Genomic DNA, 25714 nt, shown 5'->3' on the forward strand with positions numbered 1-25714 from the left:
TTCAAGAGTAGTAGATGTAAAGTGGAGGATAAATCTATAAACATGACATAATTATGCTTTTACTCAAGACTGCCATCACTTTACTATAAAACACTGACACAGCACGTCCCAGACTCTTACAGAGAGGGTCCAGATATCTTTGTAATTTTTTAAATTATTAACAATAATAAATACCAGTCCGTATGAAATACACCTGCTTAGGTCATACAACAATTTTGTTGTTGAGCAAAGGACTTTTTATCTCGCAAAATTGCTGTTTTTCTACAAATGACTGTGATTGAAAAGTAAAAGGACACACCGAATTAGCCTCTAAAATCACAATTCAATATCACAAAAACTGATTTTGCTAAGTTGAACAGAAAAAAAAAACCTTGTAACATCTAATGAACTGGTCAGCAGTAAGACACAATACATGTAACTTACAAGGAGAGAGTAGTACTTGTTGATGACGACAGACACCACTCTGAGTAGCCTGAGGCTCATATGGAAGGTGGGCTTCTCTGGTGGGTTGGCAGGTGCAGTAGGGGCTGATAATCCCTGACGATGCTTCAAGCTAGGGGAGAAGAGCTTGATCAGGAGGGGGCATACTCGCTCCTTCAGGAGGAAACTGAATTCTGTGTGCTGCACATGTGGTTGGGGGAAATATAACATATCATTATTATTTGTAAATCTTCCTCACATTTTTTATTCTCAAAATGCTGAGCAAATCCCTGCCTGAAATCGGTATATAGATTTTCAGCAATCATTGTTAATCAGTCATGGTAAATCCTTAAAGGAGAATGAAACCTTTGGAACAAGATAGTTTGTATAAAACAAGAAAAATCAAAGAAACAGATCAACAAATGACAAAGTTATGAGCATTTGAATATTTTGATCACTAATGCTATGGAGATCCTCAAATTGGCAATGCCACAAAGTTGTGTGATGTCACTTGTGAACTCTCCCCATTACTTTAGTATGTATTTCACTTAAATTGCCTCTTTTATCACATCTATCAGTAGATCATTTGTTCTTTATATAGGAGGGCATGTAATACAGATTTTTAAAGAATACTAAATGGATATTAAGTGTTTGTATCACAACAAGAAAAAGAAGAAAGAGACATTTTGAGGGTATTTTATAGTCCATCAAAGGAAAAGTTGTTCACATGAGACATCACACATCCTAGTCGCACTGCCAATGAGAGGATCTCCATAGCATAAGTGATTGCAATATTCAAATGCTCATAACTTTCTCATTATTTGTCCGATTTTTCTCAAACTTTCTTTGTTCTTATTCTTTGATTTTTCTGTTTCGACACAAGCGTACTTATTCCAAAGGTTTCATTCCCCTTTAAATCTTATTACATCACCTTTAGCATTATAACAAAAACACATTAATTCCTTTAATCACATGATCTTTATTTCCCAGTACAGATCAAGAATATTATAAGAGAAGCCCCACCCTGACAAAATTTTATGGAAAATGAAGTAATGACAATACAAATGAGTCCTTTCAAATTGAATATCACCTCAACTGTATAGAAAAGTATTTCATGGTTGACCAACCTACCACGGAAAAACCGTATCTCCAAGCGAACATATATTTTTAAATGAAGATGTAAATATTATGGGGGAGGGAGGGGTCCTTTTCATCATATCCTCCAATGTTATAGCAGACTGCATGATATGTATTAACGACTGCTTTCTGGTGTACATTATTTATATCTACAGAAAAATATAAAAGATGATTCAATTCTCTGATCTAAGAAAATGCAAAATGAATATTTGACCCAATGTTAACACATCGTGCATGCATAATGAAATGACAAGATGTTGTACATGCATTGTGACGATGAACCACTTTTGGCAGCCTACAAGTACGTACATAACAGATTGCACAGGAAAGCAGCTTATAATGAATTATTCAGACGGATTAGAGGACTTTCACATCAGGTTGAAAAAGGTAACGTACATGTTTAGAGAAGAGATTGACTTGTGACATTTTCCTTTGATGTTTGTTCATGAATATGATCATATCATACATGTAGGTGGTTGCTCTTTCAGAAGTCAAATACATTTACACACATACATGTATCCATTTTGTCGTTATCAGTATAACCTGAAATATCTTTATCGATGCCAAGTCTCTTCCACTTCTTTTGATTAATTTTTTCTAAATCATGTCTTTGAAAACCTTGGCCCTTTAGATGTTACCGCTCTTAATACAAAATCAAAGATTTATCTCTGAAAAGTCAATTATAAATAATGAAATAATTTGAAAATCTATTTGTATTGTTCATTTCATATTTCACTGACAAGGCTTAATAGTTGGAAAGATGGCATTTCTGATATTACAATGTAATCCAAATTGTTTGTCAGCTGAAATGACTACAGGTTTATACATCGAGCCCAACAAAGAGTAAACCATTTTCAGAGAATGATATCGATATCTCAAAATCTAGAAATGTTTCGATTATAAATCTGACACCAATAGTAAGAGTGAAATTTCTTCTTCCATTTGAAATCAAATAATAAGTGAATCGTTCATGCATGGGATACCGGTATATTGATATTTTACAATACATCGTTCATGAGTGCTAAACAATGCTTTGGTCCAGTCACAGTACATTTAAATTCCATTGGGAATGCACAATTGCACTTAATAACATTAATACATTATATAAGAAGTTTACATTTCTTACCCTGAGGAACACTTGAGGGAAGCTATTTAGTACAGACTCTAGGAGCTCTAAACCAAACTTCTTGGTCATTGTAGTCATACCCTGCAACCAACATGGTGGGTCTCCATTCACTAGATTACACAGATCCTGTTCAAATCAAATCCAATGGAACATACCGAAGTTGATATTCAGATATTGTTTTAAAAAATATTGATACCAAGTTAAATAGTTAAATGTAGACCATCAAATATAATTGGAAGTATTCGTAGCAATCTCTCTACAACCGTCACCTGTCTATATTGACAACAAAATCGATTCCTATGAGGGTATTTTACATATAAGAACTCTCTATGCGGTATAGTAGACACTTGTCTATAAAGGCCACATTATGTGTTTCCCTTGAGTGGTCACTGTAAACAGCTTTCTCTGTATTAGTTTATGAAATACAGGATTCCGCAATTTTATCCAAAAACCCCCAAAAAACGTAAAACAGGCTTTTATTCAATGCCAATGTATTTTATCATATATATATATAAAACTAAACTTATGAAGGAAAAGGTAACCATATACAAAAAATTCTCTTTCAGTAATGTGATATGCAAGATCATAATTATCATTACTTCATCGTGGTATGTATATATATATATATATATATGTAATGTAAATATCAATAAAGTGATGTTTATTTACAACTGATTACTACAATTGTGTATGGAACAAACCTGAAACAGCATATACGCATCTGTAGCACAAGGCCTTAGTGACTTGGGGGCTTCTCGATTGCCCAAACTTATCTTGAGTTGTTCTTCATCCACTCCAACCTCAGAACCATCTGAAACAATGATAGTAAAATTTATATAAATATGAAACATCCAAGATTTTTTGAAATTGTGATGATTAGACTCCAGTAGAACAATAAATGTTTATCTTTGATGTTCGTTTTTCTGTCCTTAACCACGCTGATCAAAGCAGTATGCTGATTCTCACCTGCATTACCTTCAACTATACTCTTTCACTTACAAATGAAAAAAAATTACATAAGAAATATATTCATCTCTCTACTCCTAAAGCTACTGACCATCTCCATGTATTACTAACCAGATCAATTTCTTTTGGTCTCATTTTGATTAATCTATCTTTTGCAAGTACTGTAAAAGACAATAATAATTGCTTGCATTATTTTTTTTTAACTCCTGTCAGCTATCAAACTACTTCAATTTCTTTGGTCTTATGATTCCACTTTCTGCAAGTATTGTGGTAAAAATTAAGTTATATTTCTTCTCACTCAAAACCTACGACAAGGTAAATCTTGTTACCTTACCTGCATTTGCTTCATCTTCAGCAAGAACCCTCTCAAAGACAATAGAAATAACTTGCTGGACAATGGCAGAAGCTGTGTTACTTGTTGTATTGTCCTTTGAGAAATGCAGTCGGAAGCACACCACAACAGCCTGGAGGAAAGGTTTGATAATTTCACATGGACATTTTCATCAAAATTATGTAACGAAACAAGGTAAACAATACACATCAAATAATTAATAATTCAAATATAAATGGTATCCTAACAAATCTAAGTCACTTATAGCTGTAACTTATGGCAGGATCCTGCTTAAGTGTCTTTTCCTTTTTATAATAAAGGATCGGGAGAGACTCTGGGAGATACTGCATTAAACAAAAAGCAAAAAGAATGTTGATATGTTAATGATATGCACGCTTCTCGATCTACAGATACATGTAGATCAGGGATATGTCAAGAAAATATCTATATAGAATATAATTCCTTGTTTGTTTTTCATCTACATGTATCAAGATCTTCAGGTCTTCTATGCAAGGTGCAACTGACCCTTTCAAACATAATAGTATACACACTTGAAAAATTAAACCACAAACTCTTCACTTGACTCATTTATTCATACTGTTTGACTATCTCATATTCCAACTCATTTAAATCAATATTATTCTAAAATGATTAGGATTTTGAATTTGAATACTCCACATTCTACATGTACACAGTGTACATGTACATTACAAGCAAATTATAATCCCAAGAATATGTAATCATCTGTGTTAGTTCCATGATGTAATGAATAACAGGGAAAGGAAATGAATGAAGAGGTCCTTTATTTAAAAGCCTCAAAAGCTTGTTATGATTTTGTTGATAAATGTACATGACTACATGTACACGTGTAGACTCCTAGAGCCATGCAAGGTACAATCTACCTACATGTATGCCAGTACAAGTTTTAAGCATAATTACTAGTATGATGCTGAACTGAATTACACTGTAATATGCCAATTCACAATAAATAATTTTGATCTCTGGTGACCTTGCTGTTATTCATTCTGATGTAACACAACAAGCCTGAACAAGGCTTGCAAATATTCAAAGGAAAGTGGGTTCTGTAAACAAGATGAATGATTTATATTCATGTGTTTCTGGTGGTCAGATTTGTTTGTTTTTTTACAGGCAGTACACATGCATACTACCAAACTTTTATTTATTTATGGTATTTATATAGGATACCACATATCACCAAAGTGGTTGTCTTCCACGTAGCCCTGTCTATTAATTCAATAAACAAATAGCAACAACAATAAACAAGGACACAGATATTATAAACATGTACACATGAGCTCAAATACACAGCATTATAACATGTACATGTACACATACATGATAAAGTCTTAAAAATTAATCATCAAAAGAAATATCTACAACTTGAGTAATACTAAATCGTAAATGTGTATTGTTCTGATTTTCAGACAATTTGCCAATCAATAAAACTGAATTACAGTACGAGTTTTATTAATGTATGCTACATGTAAAAGCAAGTCTATGTACATTTTATTTGGAATAAGGCAATTTAAATTACCAAAATATATTACTTTATCAACAAGAGCATAATGTGTCCACTTCACCTTGCATTCAAATTCATAATTCATACAGATGCCAACAAAAGAGAAAATTCTAATGGCTTTTCACTTAAAAGCCTATCACACAAATAATCAATTTTGAATTGCCTGGATTACCCTACCATGGGATCTTATGTTTACATCAATAATTTGTAGGTCAGTCCCTACATGCATTCTCCATGCCATAAAAGGGAATGTAGAAATGGTTAATAGATTATTTCAGAAGCATGAATTCACTGTACGATCTATACCAATAATGTCTTGAAAGAATTCAACTTATTTTACATATCATTATACTCTTTCTACTTCAAGCAATAAAACAAAAAAGAAATGAAATTTTGGAAAGTGAAAAAAAAACAACTAATACCTTTTGTGGCAACTTCTTAATCCCACACTATTGTCAACCCAATTTCTATCCTTAACTTTGCACTTCATTTTTTCCGGCTTGTACAGGCCAAACTTTCTGTTCTCACACATTATTTGTTAACCTTAATTTTAGCCTTTCAATACTTTGTTGTAGTGGCGCTCTACATGTAACAAACAATTATTTTGTGGCTTACCGGGGGTCATGCAAGCGCGGGAAAAGGCATTTAAATCATGGAAAGTTTCACTTCCAGAGTCGCATTTGGTACCACATTTGGCCCTGCGTGCGTTTACAGTAAAAAAAGTCTGGGCCAAGGCCGAGACAACCTCCAGAGCTGGGCCAAAGGCGCGGCCGCTTTTGGCCTCGCATTTGGCTTTTTAGGCGTTTACAGTGAATTATACATGTAGGCAAAGCTCGGCTGCGGCTTTTTTTCCACTGTAAACAGGGTCTAATGTTACAAGTAGCTCTTCATGATCTCTGATTTGACAACAGCGCTTGCTTTATTCTGCAATTTTAGCATGTGGATCGGAGCACCGCTCTTAGCTTGGCAAAGGTTTCTGTTCTAATAAACTCTTTAGCCCGCCTTTTTATGCCTTACCACTTCAATTGACAAATAAACGTGAGATTTTGCAGGGCAACAGGTGATGCCAAACAAATAACAATAATAATAACAAAGTTCTGTGCTATCGGTTAGATAAACATAATTTGCAAAAATATTGTGAGCACAAAAAAGTGGATAAGTTTAACCCAGGACTTGTATGCTATTCATACTGCATTTCCTTAATCCCATACTATCCTTAAACACGGACTATCCTTAACCCCATACAATCTGTTTTGGTTTCACTCTTTCTTAACCCCATACTATTTGCTTAGCCAGGGTTAACGCCTTAACCTATCGAACAGCTCATATATATTGATGAATTTGTCACACCGAGCGTGATTAACAAGCGATTTTGACGTTCGGCTAAGGCTTAGCCCCACTTTTCCTTAGCCTGGTTTTTTACATTCTACACTGCATCTCTCTCTTAGCACCGCAATACGCCAGCTAACCCTGCTTATTTGCAGGGTCAAATAGTAACATACCATTTACTGTGCTAGCCCACTTTGCTAACATGAAGTGAGAAACCAAAGTGGGCTAATTAGCTTAACCCCAGGAAATAGAAAAGGAACTACATGTAGTCAATGTTTTGCACTCTTAATACTACGAAAATGTGAATTGATAACTTTTATTTCTTTTTCTTTGCTCCCCTTCAACCTCTCCGATCCTTTCAATATCTTTCTATTTCTTTCTGTGTCAATCCCCATCTTTTAATATATCAAAGAACTACTGATTTTTTTTGTCATGATGTGTTATGTGCATGTACATAACAACAAACTTGCAAAAGTCTAACACAAATGCATATCATATGAAATAATTACGTCCCATGCAAAATAAATGCATCATGGTAGTTTTATATTAGAAACATCAATATTTGATAAAGAATTTAGATTAATTTCATATTTAAAAAAATGGTAGATAATTATGAGCCCTGTGAGCCTTGGACACAGGAGCAGAAAATCTACAATGTAGACTCTCGACACAACATTTACACCGTCAAGTACCAGCTACAGCATGTATCAGCATATAATTAGCATTTTCATTCTGTTTACATTTTAAGCATACAGTTTATGAGTATCACTCTAGCAGACAGGCAAACATCATGCAAGTACATACAAGAACACTGCGATAAGCATCCCACGCCTAACGGGAAAATTATTCTTGACTGAAATTGATACTGATAGGGGGATCTCATTCCACAAAATGAGCTCAACTCTCTCTCGAGGTGTTTGCACTGCTACATGTAGGTAAAGTTCCAGGATAATAATGATGATCACTTTTTGTCTTCTCCTCCTGCCTCAAGATAAAGAGGAAATCTGATTGCAAAGTCATATCAGAATATGCTTCCTCCTAATCTTTTTCTATTTATTCATGCAGAATAGAGGTACATACAGGAAAACATGTATGTACAAGTGTACATTGTACAGTGCAGTCAGTACTTCAAACTTCCAGTTGAGGAAAATGATAGATAATTATAAAAAGTACCTGACACATTCTGCACTGTAGATTATAATAACAATTATAACAAAAATAATATATGCAACATTTATAAAGTGCACAATGTTTCTAAGCACTACATACTGTTATTGATCTTAATTCAATTATATTCTTCAAACAATAATTGCATACAGCAGATCCCAGTCTTACAAAGAGTTCTATGTTGATCTGATCAATCCTAAGTTCTCCACTATGAAGTCGTAACTGATCTACATTCTATCTCAATTGTGGAAATTCATCGGAAATTTACCATCACTTCTTTAGAAACGGAGCAAACTGAAAGAGGAACAAACTGATTGGTCCAAAAATAAGATGCATGCATGAGTACACTTCAGAAAACAATCTGACTACTCATTCATTCAAAGATGATGGCACCATAGACTTTCAATAGTTATAATTGATCGGATCAATCATAACTCTTTGTGAGACAGGGCCCTGATCTCCGATACAAAGTCACAAAACAAACCACATGTTGCCATTCATTGCTTTAAATCTATTAAACGTGGAATATGTTCTTACCTTTGCTAAAGCTGGTCCCCTGACGATAGTATTGGTTGTGAGGATAACCAGGGTTGTCTGTAGGACCTTTAGATCCTCCATACCACACTCCATTAAACCCCATAGCATATTAATCACATTACCTGCTGCAGACTGTCACAGACAGAGAAAGATACACAATAAAGTAAACACAAATTTAAATTAATTTTTTTTAATTGGAAAGTGGAAATTCATAGTACACAATGCTTACTATCATCAAGTAAAAATTGTATCAATCAGTGTGAAATACATGTATATCACAAATCAAACCCCAAATACCCCTCCAATAAAAATAACAAATAAATCATATTAATAATAGATCAATAAAAGTGAACATACATGTAGTAAAAGAAGTACCTTCTTTTTTATACTTTTGCATAGACAAAATCTTTTTGTCAAAAGCAAAAAGAAGTAAAAGCTAAAAAAAAAAGCAGATCATTTGCTTCTGGATTTCCAAGAACAATATCAGAAAATCTTCACTTTGATATTAACTACCATCGGTGTACATCTACTAATGCAGGAGAGTATTCTAATTTTAGAAGAGCTTAATACTTACGACTTCACACCCACGAAATGGCCCACAATCTGATTAAATAGTCGCAATCAGGGGTGCTGGTACTAGCATTACTATTACAATCATGTTACATGCATTTACTAATGAACGATACGTCCACAGGGGGGCACTAATTGCACACACTCTCACCAGAGTGTTGAGATCAAGACTTCCAGTATACAGTGGATGTGTCTACCTCTTACACATGCCTTAATGTATTGTACATGTATAGGGCCTTCACCTCTGTAAATTTTATACCTACATGTATGCCCTAAAATTGCAACAGTCATAACCAACACACATGGTATATGCACAACTATCCTCAATTCAATTCAAAAGTTTTTATCAACAAATAATATGCTGGTTTTCCAAACTACATCACTCCTTCAAGTATTTCAATAAGGCCACCCCCCCCAGAAAAAAATTGTTTACTTGGCGTTACCTGCCCGACCCTAAAAATATCGCTGACCCTACGGGGTTTTTTTTCCGATATCGATTGCATAAACATCGACATCGCAAAGCGGAAAAACCCTGGATGTTCTTTGCTCTCAAGATTTCAACAATTTCTGGCTCGTTCTGTGTCCATGTGTGTGTGTGTGGGAGGGGGGGAGTTATTTGAACATATTGTGGTCTATCCCTCTCACCAGATCATCCCCAAGGTCTGAGGACCTATCTATGCCACTGTAGGTATGTATGTGTATAAACTGCTACTTTCATATTTATATGCAAATACAACCCCACCAAAAAAAAAAAAAATCTGGTTAAATTTTGTTAATCCTGTAGAATTTTACAACCATATCTAAATCACCTTGCAAGCGAAGGTTAGTGCGACTTTCGAGGTAAGGATTCTTCTAAAATAAGGGATTTTTAACATCTTTCCAAACATTTTTCTGACAAAGTTTTGCTGCAATTTCTTCAATGTAGATATTCTGATCTGCACAGTGAGAGCAATGAATTCTGTGAGCAGTTGTAAGTGATGTACATGTACGTTAAAATATGAAAATGCAAGGCTGTTTTTTTTTATGCAATCATTTTGACAGCGCTAGTGTTCGCTGCTGTGCTTACTGCTTTTGGAAATGAACAAACACAATCGCAATGTGTGGGAGCAGCGCACAAATGATTTCTACTATTTTACGGCCAGCTTGATAAGCATCAACCGTTGCGCTTCGTTTATAAAAGGATTAGCGGCGACTGTCTTAAGCCAAACAGAGGGGATTCTTTGAATGTCCAGTTGTAGTAGGTCTATGCTCCAAGCAAGAGTTAATTATCACTCTCATTGTACTAGTTGAAGGCCTATCTTGATGCACATCTTGATCAAAACTATTACGTATCACCAGACTTACAGTATTCAGCACTTTGGATCTAAGATATTGTTAATGAGGAGCTCAGAAAATTGTTCTGTTTCATTCCAAGGTGATAACGAGTCTGGTGATGGGGGCAATGTCTTCTTTGCTCATAGACATTATAATGTTGGACAGGGATGGAGGGACTCTGTGACTGGCATTCTTCTAAGAAGGAGTGACCAGTGAAATATTACCCATGTGACATTCATTTTGGATCACTTTTCTCAAGACCAGCATAAAAAACTTCACTTCACACTTCCCCTCAAACCCCTCTACCCCCACAATCCATAAGTGTGTCTCCTTCCTGGCTGCCCTGAATATACATGTAATAACCTTCTTGTGGGAAGCTGAGAAACACCTTTAATTCACTGTACGTCAGTCTTATTTGGGAAGACTGGAAGGAATTAGGTGGTTTGCACTACCCTCAAAAACTCTGGCCAAGTTCTCAACTTCCTGTACCAGCAATGATATCTAGATTTGTTATGTGAACACTATATTACAATCCAAACAGAAAAGGGAGGAACTAAGTGATACAAATTACATATTTCATTACATATATTCTAAAAACAATAGACCGTCGAAAGCGGCAATACTCACAGCTGATAAGGCCTCATGTGTGATAAGGCGCTGAACAGAGCCAAGACAAAGCTGAACAATCCGCAGATTTTTGGTGTCACATCCGAGTAGAAATGGCTGCAGGATTTCCCCACTGTTTGTGACCATAGCTATAACAATTTGGGAAAAACAATAAGTTGAGATTGGGGTTTGGGAAGAGAAAAAGCTTCCTAAAATGGACTATTAAACATTGTTGGTACAGTTTGACTTGGAAGAATCATATCAGAACTGTACTTAAAGTTGACAATTACAAATTATGCAATCACATACAAGTATATTAACATTAACTCTATTCGTATTAAATATCATAAAACACTTTATATTTATAACCTCAGGGGATTATTTTTGTTTTCTTTTTCGTGGGAATGTATCATACTGTAAAATGTTTCATAATATCATAAAAAATAAAATGGCATGCTTCCAATGATCCATTTCAGTATTTTGACCATGTACAAGTGCGAAAATGCAACAAATTCCATGTACTCTCTAAGATGTTACGTCTAACCTACATGTTAAAGGTCAAGTCCACCCCAGAAAAGTGTTGATTTGAATAAATAGAGAAAAATCAAACTAGCATAGCACTGAAAATTTCATCAAAATCGGATGTAAATATTAAAAGAAAGTTATTGCATTTTAAAGTTTTGCTTATTTTTCACAAAACAGTGATATGCACAACAAGGTGAGTCAGTCGATGATGTCCATCCCTCACTATTTCTTTTGTTTTTTGTTTGAATTATACAATATTTTAAGTTTTATAGATTTGAAAATAAGGACCAACTTGACTGAACCATACGTAGTATTCAACAATGCTAATTCCACATGTTCAGGGAGGAATTAATCATTGTATCACTTGACAATGAGGAGAAAATGAGAATATTTCATATTTCATATAATAAAATACAAAATTGAGTGGATATCATAGCCTCCTCATTTGCATACCAGCCAGGATGTGCATATAACTGTTATGTGAGATTATGCGTAACTTTAAAATGCCATAACTTTCTTTTTTACATCCAATTTTGATGAAATTTTCAGTGTTATGCTTGTTGGATTATCTCTTTTTATTCAAGTCAACTTTTTGTTGGGGTGGACTTGTCCTTTAAGAACGGAGTGATACTAGTGAAATGAATAACACTCAACTGAGAGTCAGGGTACAAATCTGTGTTATTCGCAGTCAAATACATGTAGCTACAGTATGATGATTACCAAATAAAACATAAAGCAACTACAAAAATGAATTTAAAAAGTCCAGACAAAAAATTTAAGACCGATACATTTTGAGTGTGTACTAAATCACTTTGTTTTATAAACTGGCCTTGTCCAACTACACATACATGTCCATACGTACTTCCCATAGCCATGGCATAGGGATAAGACAAAGGTTTTAATACCATTTTTTTTAAGTATGCATACTCAAATTTATGAAGAATCATGCCTATTAAAGGAATTAAAATTGCAGGCTATACATGTATAAACTACGAAGATGATTCTTATTAAACATATGGTTGCTCTAACAGTTTTAATATTCTGTCTTCCAAAATGATCTGTTTACATGATACCAGAAGATCAAGATCCCTACTCGGGGAAAATTATGGAGTCTGGACCTAGACAGAATAGTACATGTAGTTCCAACTTCCATACTCCAATAGGGTGACCTTGTTTCATTGGAGCATTTACATGTATACGTCCACACTGAGTCACACTGTGTCACAATGTGTCACAAGGGTTTATCTATTGGTCCAATGCCAATTGGTCCAATTACCAATTCGTCTACTATGATTTGGTCTACCATCAGTTCTTCCACTATCCACTCACCATTTCATCTAATAACCAGATTCGTCTAATAACCAGATCAGTCCAATAGCCATATAGTCCATATACTATTTGGTCTAATTGGAAGAAATTCAGGAAAACTAAATGGATTTTAGACCAAATGGTTATGAGACGAAATGGTCATAAACGAACTGGTGATTAGATGAAGTGATGATTGGACCAAATGGTTGATAGACGAAATGTTGATGGACGGAATGGCATTAGACGAATTGGCAATTTACGGTCACAAAGTATTCTTTCCATCAGGAACTAAACAGAACATACAGTGTAAATATTCCATAGCATCCCATATTGTGCAATCTGCAATGTCTGTATGCAGACCTGTTCATTTACAACGATGGCTTAAAGTCAGACATGAGGCAATCGTTGATAATCTAAGCTCAGTCTATAACCCTATTGTATTGATTGAAGGATTGAGTTTCATGCTTACTGAAAACAGGGTACCTCAGCATACTACCCAGGGATTGAATTACGTTGAGCATTATTCATGTCATGTCCACAACAGGCACATGTACATGTATATCCCTACATATAGGATAATGAGGATTACAGGTACGGTAGTTTGATGCACTAAAAATATCACTAGTAACGTCGAAAGTCAAACATAATGTAGAAAACAAAAGATATTCAAAAAGGATGTTATGATATTTTGAATTTTCACTAACTAAAGATGGGATCAGGCCTAATAGAGTCCGCAATTTCCATGATACAAAACAAATTTCATATGATTCCAGAGGAACTTTGACAACTTAAACATATTTTCAGCCAAAAATAATTTAAAGATACATTGGAAATTATGAAAATCAAAGCTGCATGGAAATTTACAGCTGCATGTAGTTAAGTGTTGTAATTTGGGTTGCATGGTCAAAATGGGCACAATTCACATTTTGTTTATATACATACATCTAATTAACACAGGGTTTTTTTTACCAAATACACATAACATTGGTTTTGGCATTATTTGCAAAGTACATGTACATCATCTATCTGAACATTAGCAATTTTCTTTTTTTTCTTCAAAATAGAACATTTGATTTAAATCAAGTGTAAAATTCAATTGATACACGTATGAGTATGAGATAAGAATCATGTCTTCAGGACCTGTATTAATGAGCAATATCATAACTTGAATTACAAATATTCCAACTATGTGTTTATGATCTTTGATTGATTACCACATTTCATGACAATGATGACATGTCACATATTATAATTTGTACAACTTTAATGTCTGTGTGCTGCCAACCTGAGCATATCAAGTTCTTAAAAATAAGTCAAATTGGTCTAGATTGTATTCAAAGGGGAATCCAACCCAAATAAAGACTTGTTTTTATAAGGAAAAGAAAAATCAGACAAGTTGATAGGTGAAGGTTTGAACAATATTGGACAAACAACAAGAAAAAGTTGTAAATATTGGTGATCACTTTACCCATGGAGACTTCAAATTGGCCGCATAATACATGTATGTGTTGTCATAGTGATGTAAGGCAAGGACTACTCTCCCATGTACTCCCATACATACATAAAATTGCTAATTAATGTCTTCTTCTTTTTTGAAGTTTTATTTGAAATTATATTTTTCTTTCATGAGGACATAAAACAATTCACTACCTGGGTTATATTTAGATTACTGCCTCGGGGGATTGGTACTTACATGTAGGAGAATACCACAAATCTGTGAATAAGAACATGTTGTATGGTCTATGAGAAAGTAGTCCTTGCCCCTTGTCATAATTTCCTTACCCAGCTGCCAATTTTAAATCTACATGTAGTCTTAGGGAACTCAATTTTAAAGCAGCCATAACTTTTTTATTGCTTGTCCAATTTCTTTCAAACTTTCACAATTCTGTTTTATTTATTTTCTCCTTTCCAACACAAAATTTTATGACCAATACTGGGTTCCCCTTACATGTTCATATATTGCAATGCACTAAACATAACTGGGGAAAGTCCTGAAATTGATAAATATTGTCATAACTTTGCATAAATTTGTTTTGAACAATAATTTGCTTTTGTATTACAGGAACGCCTTATTTCTCAAATAATAAAGCATGATCAAGATGATACCTAGATCAACAAAAGTTGTGTTTTTCATTTAGAGGGGGGGGGGGGATCTTACTTGATATGCATCTTCACTGGTACTTTGCATATTGTTCAGTCTACTAAACATATTGAAATAACCCCCTTCCCCTAATTACATGATTCTGTAATTCTATAAATGATATCTTGTAAATTCGCAAATCCAGTTGAGTGTGATCAGTCTAAAAATCCCAACTTTTTATGACCTGTTAAATAAATATTGATTCACAAAGTACCTAGGGTTTATCGTGAAGGTACTGTAACAAAGAATTCTTAGAAATACAAGAGTTTGGTTGCCTTGGTTTCCTATTCCACGGGCAGATCCAGGATGGACTAAAGGGGGGGGGGCACTTAAATCTTATTGAATGTATTGTCTGCCAGGGTTGGCGGATTTAAATCACGTTGATTTAAATCGTGATTTAAATCGCGATTTAAATCACCATGATTTTTTTAAAAAAATCATTGATTTAAATCACTTCCATTGAAACATGTACAAATCATGGACAAAGTATTTGTTCAATGCAGTTTTAATTCTTCAAGTCAACTGAAAAACTTTGAATTAACTTTATATCAATAAAAGATCAACAAAGTCTTCATATCTACTTAAAACAAATTAAAATCAAATTAATAAAATCAGGTAATTCCTTAAAAACTACAGATGTATGTTGTCAATAGGTACTCATTTTTTGTAAATTATGTCGAGTTTTTCTTCTGAAATTTTACATTCTTTGTCAGTTATTATTAGTCAATTTCTTTCTTAACATAAAGTTTTCACATAATCCAAAGACTTTTCAGAGAGCAGTTTGTAAAAAAAAATATATAATATATAAAAGTCGATGAGAAAAGGTTTGTTGGCAGTTTTCCAGTTTTGATCCTTCGCCTACACATAACTACTTCTGTCATGTAAAATAAAAAATGATACCTGCATGTAATCAACATATTTAACATGCCTCTTATTTCGTATTGTTACATTTATCATACATTTGATGTTTTGAATAACATAATTATAAAAATCACATTAACATAATGTAGTACAGTCATAATTTGACTGTTGAGAAAAGCTTTCTCTTATAAACCTTTTAAGTCACTGCAGCCCATTTTATGTTCAGTGCTACAAATAATGGAAGTTTTGTATCTGCATGTAATAATGGAAAGAGCTCTATAACAACAATTTGCAAAACTCAGAATAAACATTTAACACTGTATTTTAACGTTAAGATGCAGGTACTTCAGTTACAATCATTGGCAGTTGTAAGCTGTGTCTCATTTAAAATAAAATACTTCTTTTTGTAATACATATGTTGTAATTTAAGCAGTTTTGCAGTTTTTATCCTTTAAGTTAAAAGTAAGTAGATTTTTTTTCATACTTCATGGATCAAACAGATTTTTTTGTAGAGAATATGGGAATAAAAATTGTAGATTAATGTAAAAAAATCACAGTAACAGAATGTAGTATAGTCACCCTTTGACTAAGCTATCTCCTATATTGTTCTCCAAAAATGAGAGTTTTGCATCTATATCTGTAGCAAGAGAAGAGCTTTTTATCAAAAAGATCCTTAACATATACAGTTGTAGTCTCTCTTTGACTATTGTAAAGCTGTGACTAATTGAAAAAAATCATTGATGAGAAATATTTCTCTTACAATATACATGAATACTAGTAATTGGCAAAGGGTTTGTTGGCAGTTTTGATAAGGGATTTTTTCTCTTGGATTTTTTTAAATATTTGAATGAAAAATCCCAGAGGGGAATTTTCTCTACTCACTGGGAATTCCCTATGGAATATTCCTTCATAGGCCTATGTATGATAGAATTAAGTTCAGATACATGATTCCTCAAATTTATTTTTAATTGTCCTTTTTTACTGGATTTTAATTACAAAATATGTGGTTAAGAACAATATTACTATTATTAGGGGTGAAATGTATAACATCAATATTGATGTCATTGTAAGAGTAAGGGGGGGATAATTAGGGGAAGGCGGGGTAAGTTGTGACAGTTTTTGCTTTTTGCATGTTAGAATTGATATGATTAATAATTTTGTCGAAATAAGTACCTTGCCTTGAAATTTAATTCTTCTGAAATATTTTCCACCTATATATAACTTTCTATCCCCACACTGAAAGTCATCGTGACCTTTGAAAAAAACGATGTCAAATGGCTCAACTTGCCCCATATATGGGGTAAGTTTGAGCCACCTTCTGGGGTAAGTTGAGCCACAAAAACTATGTACAAAATGTATGGGGGAGAACCAGCATGTCAATTTTTTGTTCAAAGTCTTTTCACTTGCTAATTCTCTATAAATACTAACATCCTGTAAAAGGAAAAGAGCAGTCATGTAAATTTGCTCCTTTCAGCCTGCATTTCAATCGATTTATATGGTTTGTTTGTTTTTTAAGATACATTACCATAGGAATTACCATGGCTCAACTTGCCCCATGCTGTTTGGCTCAACTTACCCCAGTCCGAATTTAGTGCGATAATTTTGTATCCACACATTTATTATACATCCATCATATAAAAGACTATGACAAGAATGAAGATCCATACCTGGACTAATAATGTTGTTATCATGTCTTTATTATATTTAAAGACGTGTGTGTTTATAAAGCACTTATCTATTTCACACTCTTTTTTACTTTTTTGGCTGAAATTGATATTTTTCCCTCTAAAAAACTACTTTTTGTTTCAAAGTTGGAAACAATGTGGTGGGGTTTGGGGTTATGCTATGGGTCATCAGTACATGACACCACCACAATGTCTGACTCATTCATTATTGGCCTGGGGCTGGTGGCTCAACTTGCCCCTATGCTCAACTTACCCCGCCTTCCCCTACCCTTTTTTTCGAAGGAACTTTAAAAAAATAAAAAAAATCTGATTTAAATCAAAAAAATCTGATTTAAATCAAATAAATTCGATTTTTTTGATTTTTTAAAAAAATAAAAAAAATCGCCAACCCTGTTGTCTGCTGATTTGTGTTTTCACAAAGCAAGGCAAAATAATTTACAGAGCGCAGATAATTCTTTGAACCAGAGAAAATATTACATGGGGGCTAGGGGGCTATTTAGCCCTTGGAATGCTCAAAAGAGCCCAGGAAATCCATATTCATCGCAATGAAAGTTCATCCAATGTTTATACAGATATAGGCAGCAAGTTGTGAAAAGTATGCCCCCTAAGATAAGAAATATTATTTTTTGGCCAGCTTTGAATGTGGGTAATAAAACACATGTACACCTGTGATAGCACTGTTCCGTACAATGTACATGTAGCAGGCTAGCAGCACCCCCTCAAATTATTAATGGCAATAAACTGCACATAGACTTGAACACCAGACATGCATGTTCTAAACTGTAATGTACAAGACAGATGTTGAAAAAACCTCTGGATTTCTTTACATGTATACATGAAAATGAACAAAACTGATTCAATGACTGTTCCTTAAAATATTCTCCTTCAGGATATTGGAGGCTTCACAAGGGGCAGAAGTAAAGCATTCCAGAATGCAGGAAAAATAAGTTGACTTTATATATTTATATATTAGTTACTTTTTAACTTACCAGGAATAACATCTTTACTTCTTGCAACTATGGTCCTGATTTTCAAGATATCAGCCTCTGCAGCCTAATCATAAAAAAGCAAGCAAAAGAAAAGAAAAATCATTTTGTTCTGCCAATCAAAATTGCTTAATGATAATTGATCTGTGCTAATTTTGTGACAAAAAACCCCCAACTTTCCATACCACAAAATGAATATCTGGCTCAAGTAGGTGAAGGACAAACATTCCATATCATTTTCTTTCTCATTCAATGGGAAAATAATAATTGCATCCAGTAATGTATTATCATAAACTAAGATGCATATTCCTCTGAAAATCAAATAAGCAAAACACTTCAGTTTCATCAGTAACTGATCAAATATTAATGAGTGAGCTGATGAAGTCTATATGAACTTTATACCGTAAGGGCACTAGTATTCAACCCGTTTGGAGAGTTTCCTCAAATCTATAGAAATATAGAATTTACCTGAATTTCAAACCCGTCTTTTTTCCAAGAGCAAATGCTGGTAATTCTATTTTCATTATTTTTTTTTTTTCAACAAGTCGACTGTGTGCACGGGCGATCGAATTATACGGCGATGGTTTTTGGCACTAGTATTCAACCTAGCGATGAAAGATGGCCCCGTCTCTCAATCTGCCCTTGTCCCATCCGACTATGGACTAGACCATTTGAGATGAGACCAAACAGGGAATTAATCAAAGCCAAAGACTTACAAAGATCTAATTTAGCGATCTAAACCCTTTTCAGATTTGCTATGTATCCTCACTAGGTTGAATACAAGTGCCTTTCAGTGCAAAAGGCCATTGCCGCATAATTCGATCCTCCGCGCATATAGTCAACAGATTGATAAAGCAAATACCGATAACTGATTATCCTGGAAATAACAAAGGTATGAAATTAAGATAAATTCCCTATTTCTAAACATTTTCGGGAATATGTCGAAATCTTTGAATTATGCCGGGTTGAATTTTAGTGCCCATACGGTACTCACTCTTCATTTTTCATTTTATTAAAAATTTCAATTTTATTAAATTTGATAAGAAACAAGTTATTATCATGATTTCACATGATCAGAGTGTCCAGAGAATTTTTTTTCTTTACATTCATAGGGTGGGTGGACTTCTCATTTTATAAATGGTTGGAGTGTTAATCGGCATTGGGGCATGCACTCATTTAACATGAGTCAACATTATCAAGAACATTCTGCTTAAATTCGATTCTGAATTGTACCTCTTTGACAGGTGGATATTTTCTCTTTGTTTCATTAAAGAGTGCTCTCAGATCAGTCTGCAAGTTTTCCACCAGCCTCTTTGCAATCGCTGAATCTGAAGTCATTTTGAATGCTCTTTACATACACCTGGTTCAATCACTTCCAATCCTTTAGAGACAGATCTTAACAGAGATAACAAGAAATTCAAAACAAAACAAAAGGAAATTCAGTATCATCTATGCAGAGGCATTTTTTTTTTCATAAATGAAATTTACCAGTAAATCATTCTGAAATTAAATTCAATGAATTACATTCATTGAATGGATGGTTTCAAGGAATGGTCCAGGCCGGAGAAATTTATATCTCAATAAATAGTATGAATTCACAAAGCAAAATGCTGAAAATTTGATCGAAATCAGATGATAACAGAGTTACTGAATTTTAAAGATTTGCAGTATTCCAGTGAAACAGTTCTAGGCATGTCTTTATGAATATTCATTAGGTGGGCTGATAATGTCATATCCCCACTTGTTCTTTTGTATTTTATTATATACAAAATTAGGTTTATTCAAAAATTTTCTTCCACGAACTAAAACAATTGACAACTGATTAAGTGCATTAGTTACTTATTGCCACAACTTATTTCATCATAATGGAGACACATCATTTACACATGTATGAAAAAGTGAAACATTTATGATTTCATATAATAAAAGAAAAATGAAAAAGGGATGTGACATCATCAGCCCACCTAATGAATATTCATGACAATATGCATATAACTTTTTTTCACAAAATATTGATAAAATTTAAAATTCAGTAACTTCGTTATTTGTTACCCAATTTTAATAAAATTTTCAGCATTTTGCTCTTATTTAGATGTAAATATTTTCAGCCTTTAATGCAGGATTCCAATTTATTGAAGGTAATGGGGCACTAGCTATCACTTCAAAGTTGATCAGTGCGTACTTGTGTAGGCCTATACTTTGTGTACATACAAGACAGCAATTTCAGGAACTCTGTGATCAATATTTCATAACTTGATTTGAAAGTAATATTGATCAGATAATATTACAAAGCTAAGCACAAACATTCAAAATTATTTGTGCTTTTAGCGCCTCTGGCAGTCTCACCTGCATCATGCGATTCAATATAGTTAGCAGTGCTGACTTTGAAAACTACTATAAAAAATTATTCACCAAAAACACCATTCAATAGGATTCAAGATTCAAGATAATTTATTAAAACATATGATCGCAGCTTGTTACAGCTGAATTGGCAAATGTTTTACAAAACAAAATAAATATACACATGAAATCAACAAAAAAAAGCAATGTTACAAAAGAATCAAGAAATTACAAAAAAAACAATTACGGTATAATCATGATAATAATGAAGAAGTGATCTTAGTTTGGGAGAGCTTTGAAAAAGTAAAAATGTTGGAAAAATAATTCACTCCTAAATATAAAATTATTGTGATGTTATATGGGTTTAAAGAAGAATTAAAAGGAAATTTTTTGTAACAGCTTTAAGTAGATTCAATATTGACAATTGAAAATGAGAAAAGAGCAACAAAAATAACTGTCTAATGTTAGAGTATTAAACTTAGGGAAAGTAAGGGAAATAAATTTGGGAGAAATAATCAAGAACAATTACCAAACAATTATGCTAAATTAATGAGACTGTAAACTAATAAGAAATATTTTACTACGTTCATTGACAATGACATTTGACATTGATCATGCAACCTAAGACTTGTCAGTGATACCCGATTACCCCTATATCAAAATTTTATACATTATATCTACTGTATAAACTTTGAAAGTTATGACAGCAATTTAAAATTTACCTCCAAAATGGCCAAAGTTCAATGACCTTAAATGACCTTTGACTTTGGTCATGTGACCTGAAACTTGCATGAGATGTTCAGTGATACTTGATTACTCTCATGTCCAAGTTTTATGAACTACAGTGTGTATCAAAAAAAAGTTTACACTCTGAAAAAGCCCTGAGATTTAAAAAATATTCAACATGTGGGTAATATTTTCACCTATATTCCTGGGTTTGGGTCTCATCTATCCAGTGAACATAAAAGTTTTGACAGAATGTTATGCTTGAGTGAGCACTGTCCATTTTTGTAAAGCTCGCAGAGATATGTTTGAGCAGAAATGCTTGTATTCACGCTGTGTCAAGGGGAAAGGGCGAAATCAAACTTAGCCTGAGAAACATTTCTAATACATTTCCCTTGCACTTTTTAGTCAGTTGAAATAATTTTGATACATTCAAGCATTTTGTAACAATTTTGCCACCAAATTGAAATTTCAACACTCAGTAAGCACAATCTTTACCCTCTATGTGCCAGCTGGATCTGAAGACATAACTGAAATTGAACAAAAGTTTATATCATACATCTCCAGCATTTTTTTCACTAAGTTTTTATTATTTAAAGTTGGCTTACATTTCATTTTTCATTTACATGTAATACTTCTTTCTCCAAACTTTTTGACAATGATTAACAAAATGAAAATCAAGCCTAAGCCATTTTATGTACATCACAGCTCAGTTTAAAGCAAATTTCGTCACGATGGCCTCGGTGTATGAGGAGCGGGGTGGGGGCAATGCACTCTTCGAAGTGTTTTAGGCAAGGAAACAAGTTAAAAAGGTAAAAGATACATGTAACTTCAAATCAGTTTTACTAGCTAAATTCCACGTGTTCTTCATTATTAAGGTCTACTTTTATTTGCATAACTATTCCAAAGTTCTGCGCCAATCATTTTTCACTAACTTTTCAAAAGTAAGTAGTGCTCACTCAAGCGGAAATATTTCTCGACCACAATAGTACCTGACCACCTCATGTCCAAGTTTCTTGAACTAGGTCCATATATTTTCTCAGTTATGCTTTCATTTCAAAAACTTAACCTTAAGTTCCGTTAAGATTTGGTATTGACGCCATGGCAAAGCGGCACCTCTAGTCTCACACTGCAATGCAGTGGAGACAAAAAAAGGAGAAAATCAAGAGCAAAATACATTTTTATCTCAGTGCTTAGCCTTAAGTTAGGCCAGGGTCTACACCTTGAAAGTCTGGACATACATCCTTTGAATAATGAGAAACACTTCAAATGCAAACAGAAAGGTAGACAGTCTGGAGATTTATTCAACAATTTCCGACATTTTACTATAATCCCCATGTGAGCCAACGCAGTTCAGTGGAACAACCAAAATACAGAGACTGAACTTCGAAGCTAACAGAAATGTGTTTTTTTTTTTTTAGGCAGACTGTTATACCGTACTTATACGGTACTATAGACCAAAAGCTTCAGTCTCTGTTATGTTGGTTATTCAGCTGAACTCCATTGGCTTCACTCACTAAATACACAGACCGAAGTTCTAGCGTGTTTTGTACAGGGTCTCAATGGCCATATGTTTATGTACTTAAGATCGGATAAAACGGGGAAGTGAATTTGCGCGACAGCCGAGGCAAGTCACTGTTTTAGTTCATTTTAACTTGATTTTTCTCCGTTTTTTGGCAATTAATGCCAAGAGGGAATATTGACTTGCATTTTGGTCACGTAAATTTTCAAAATTTTTATTCATTAAAGACAAAAATTGAAGAGCCCCGACGGGGGGATTTTGCATTGCAAGTCCCCTAATGGTGGCTGCACGATAGTGAGCCGTCTGTGTAAGGAGAAATAAAATTAAAAATTGTTTAAAAACTCCTCGAAACAGACGGCTGCCAGCTGTCTAACGGTACTATAGCCTAGAAATGCCTGAAATTATATGTTAGCTCAGATCAGACTAAATCAAGATTAGGATTTAGGCCAACTTGTCCAAGAATAAGATCAACAACGAGACAGAACACAAATTCTTACATAATCTTAACCCGTGTCTTCGTCTAGACTAGAGCTTGAACTTCGAAGTCTGCAGGCAGGTTTGGGGACAGCTCCATATATAGTGAGTGATTGTATTACTGACCGGCCTTGGCCCTTGTATTACCGAACGCGCGCATCATATGCGTCAGAAAATCGCCGAAAATAATCAAATACGCTCTAACCTTTGCAACATCCTTCCAAAGCTAAGGGAACTTGAATAGAAAAATGATGCAAAATAATCAAAAACACATTTTTGAAGTCTTTATATCCTCAAAACAATAAAATATGGTCAAATAGCTCATCATTACTTAGTTGTTTTCCCAACTTTTCCCATAGAAAACACACGTTCGGTAATACGATACCGTACCGTAAGGGCACTAGTATTCAACCCGGCATAATTCAAAGATTTTGACATATTTCCAAAAATATTTAGAAATATGGAAACTATCTTAATTTCATACCTTTGTTATTTCCAGGGTAATCTGTTGCCGGTATTTTCTTTATCAATCTGTCGACTGTATGCGCGTAGGATCGAATTATGCGCCGATGGCCTTTTGCACTGAATTGCACTAGTATTCAACCTAGTGAGGATAGATAGCAAATCTCAAAAGGGTTTATATTGGTAAATTAGATCTAGATCTATGTAAGTCTCTGGCTTTGATTAATTCCCTGTTTGGTCTCATCTCAAATGGTCTAGTCCATAGTCGGATGGGACAAGGGCAGATTGAGAGACAGGACCATCTTTCATCGCTAGGTTGAATACTAGTGCAGACGGGTTGAATACTAGTGCAAAAACCGTCGCCGTATAATTCGATCGCCCGCGCACACAGTCGACTGGTTGAAGAAAAAAATAACGGAAAAATAACCAGCATTTGCTCTTAGAACATGTAGAAATAAGACGGGTCTGAAATTCAGGTAAATTCTATGTTTCTATATATTTGAGGAAACTCTCCAAACGGGTTGAATACTAGTGCCCTTACTTACGGTACCTTTTTCAATTGGCAGTGTATACAGCCACACGCGTGTGTCTTTACCATCCAGCCACACGCGTGTGGTTATATCCAGAACACCTATCTGTGGATACCGCCTCACGCCGCCAGTAATAACAGTATACGCGTATGTAGGTCTGACCGTCTATATCACGATCAAAATAACCTCATTTCTTCATTAAATTCTTACATTCTAAACCACTCTGATTTCTTTAAATCGTTTCAATTTCATTCTCACCGTCTTTCCTTGCTTTTCTTGTCTTGTTACAAAAGGCCGCCTGTTAAATAGCAAATTTCCACACTTTTTCTACTTGTGTCGATTCTCTACTGACTCTAGGCTATGTGCGCGTACGTGCGTACGTACGAAACCCAAACTGTGTATGTCTACTATATACTATACTGCGTTGCGCTAACGCTGTATGGGTCTGCCACCGCGAAGGAAGCCAGAATCGACACAAGTAGAAAAAGAGAATTTGCTGTTAAACAGACGACCGTTTGTAACAAGACAAGAAAAGCAAGGAGAGAGACGGTGAGAATGAAATTGAAACGATCTAAGGATATCAAAGGATACATGTTACTGTTATTACTGGCGGCGTGTGGCGGTATCCACAGATAGGTGTTCTGGATATAACCACACGCGTGTGGCTGGATGGTAAAGACACACGCGTGTGGCTGTATACACTGCCTTTTCAATTCAAGTGACCAAAATATTTCACTTGCAAAGAGAGGTCCAATTGAATTGGACTGCTGATGTCATAAAAATGAAAAACAATTTCGGCAAAATTTCTGCATATTTATATTTTGTAGGTATTTGTGTATTTATGGTGAAAGTTTGGTGAATTTTGTTGGAATAATGTGCTTGATATGATCAAATTCATGAAAAGTGTTCGGCAATACGATCCACTAGGACCACTACCATACTTTGTACACAGTGCATGCAGAGCTGCTCAGAGTGAGTGCACTGGTGGCTGATGCATCCATAAATGTATATGCGCTGAGTGGCAGATTTCACAATCTATCGATTAAATTTACATTATTGCTGGATTGCTCACTACTAGTTTAATATTGACATAGATGAACTTTTAATTCATCGAG

The 25714-nt window shown here is 34.4% G+C and overlaps 1 protein-coding gene across 8 annotated transcripts in view; it reads right to left on the minus strand.

Annotated features, from left to right (window-relative positions):
- LOC121411203 (protein MON2 homolog) overlaps window positions 1-25714 on the minus strand; it is a 63834-nt gene that overhangs the window by 37973 nt on the left and 147 nt on the right. For all 8 annotated transcript variants that reach the window (XM_041603778.1, XM_041603780.1, XM_041603776.1 and 5 more), the window contains exons 2-9: window positions 19782-19943; window positions 18552-18615; window positions 11065-11192; window positions 8554-8685; window positions 3984-4113; window positions 3385-3494; window positions 2684-2809; window positions 424-621 (exon numbers count right to left, since the gene is read on the minus strand). In XM_041603778.1, the coding sequence (XP_041459712.1) occupies window positions 424-621; window positions 2684-2809; window positions 3385-3494; window positions 3984-4113; window positions 8554-8685; window positions 11065-11192; window positions 18552-18615; window positions 19782-19886 (993 nt within the window). In that variant the 5' untranslated portion in view covers window positions 19887-19943. The remainder of the gene's footprint in view (window positions 1-423; window positions 622-2683; window positions 2810-3384; window positions 3495-3983; window positions 4114-8553; window positions 8686-11064; window positions 11193-18551; window positions 18616-19781; window positions 19944-25714) is intronic.

The sequence above is a fragment of the Lytechinus variegatus genome, chromosome 3, assembly GCF_018143015.1.
Source record: "Lytechinus variegatus isolate NC3 chromosome 3, Lvar_3.0, whole genome shotgun sequence".
Classification (NCBI taxonomy): Eukaryota; Metazoa; Echinodermata; class Echinoidea; order Temnopleuroida; family Toxopneustidae; genus Lytechinus; species Lytechinus variegatus.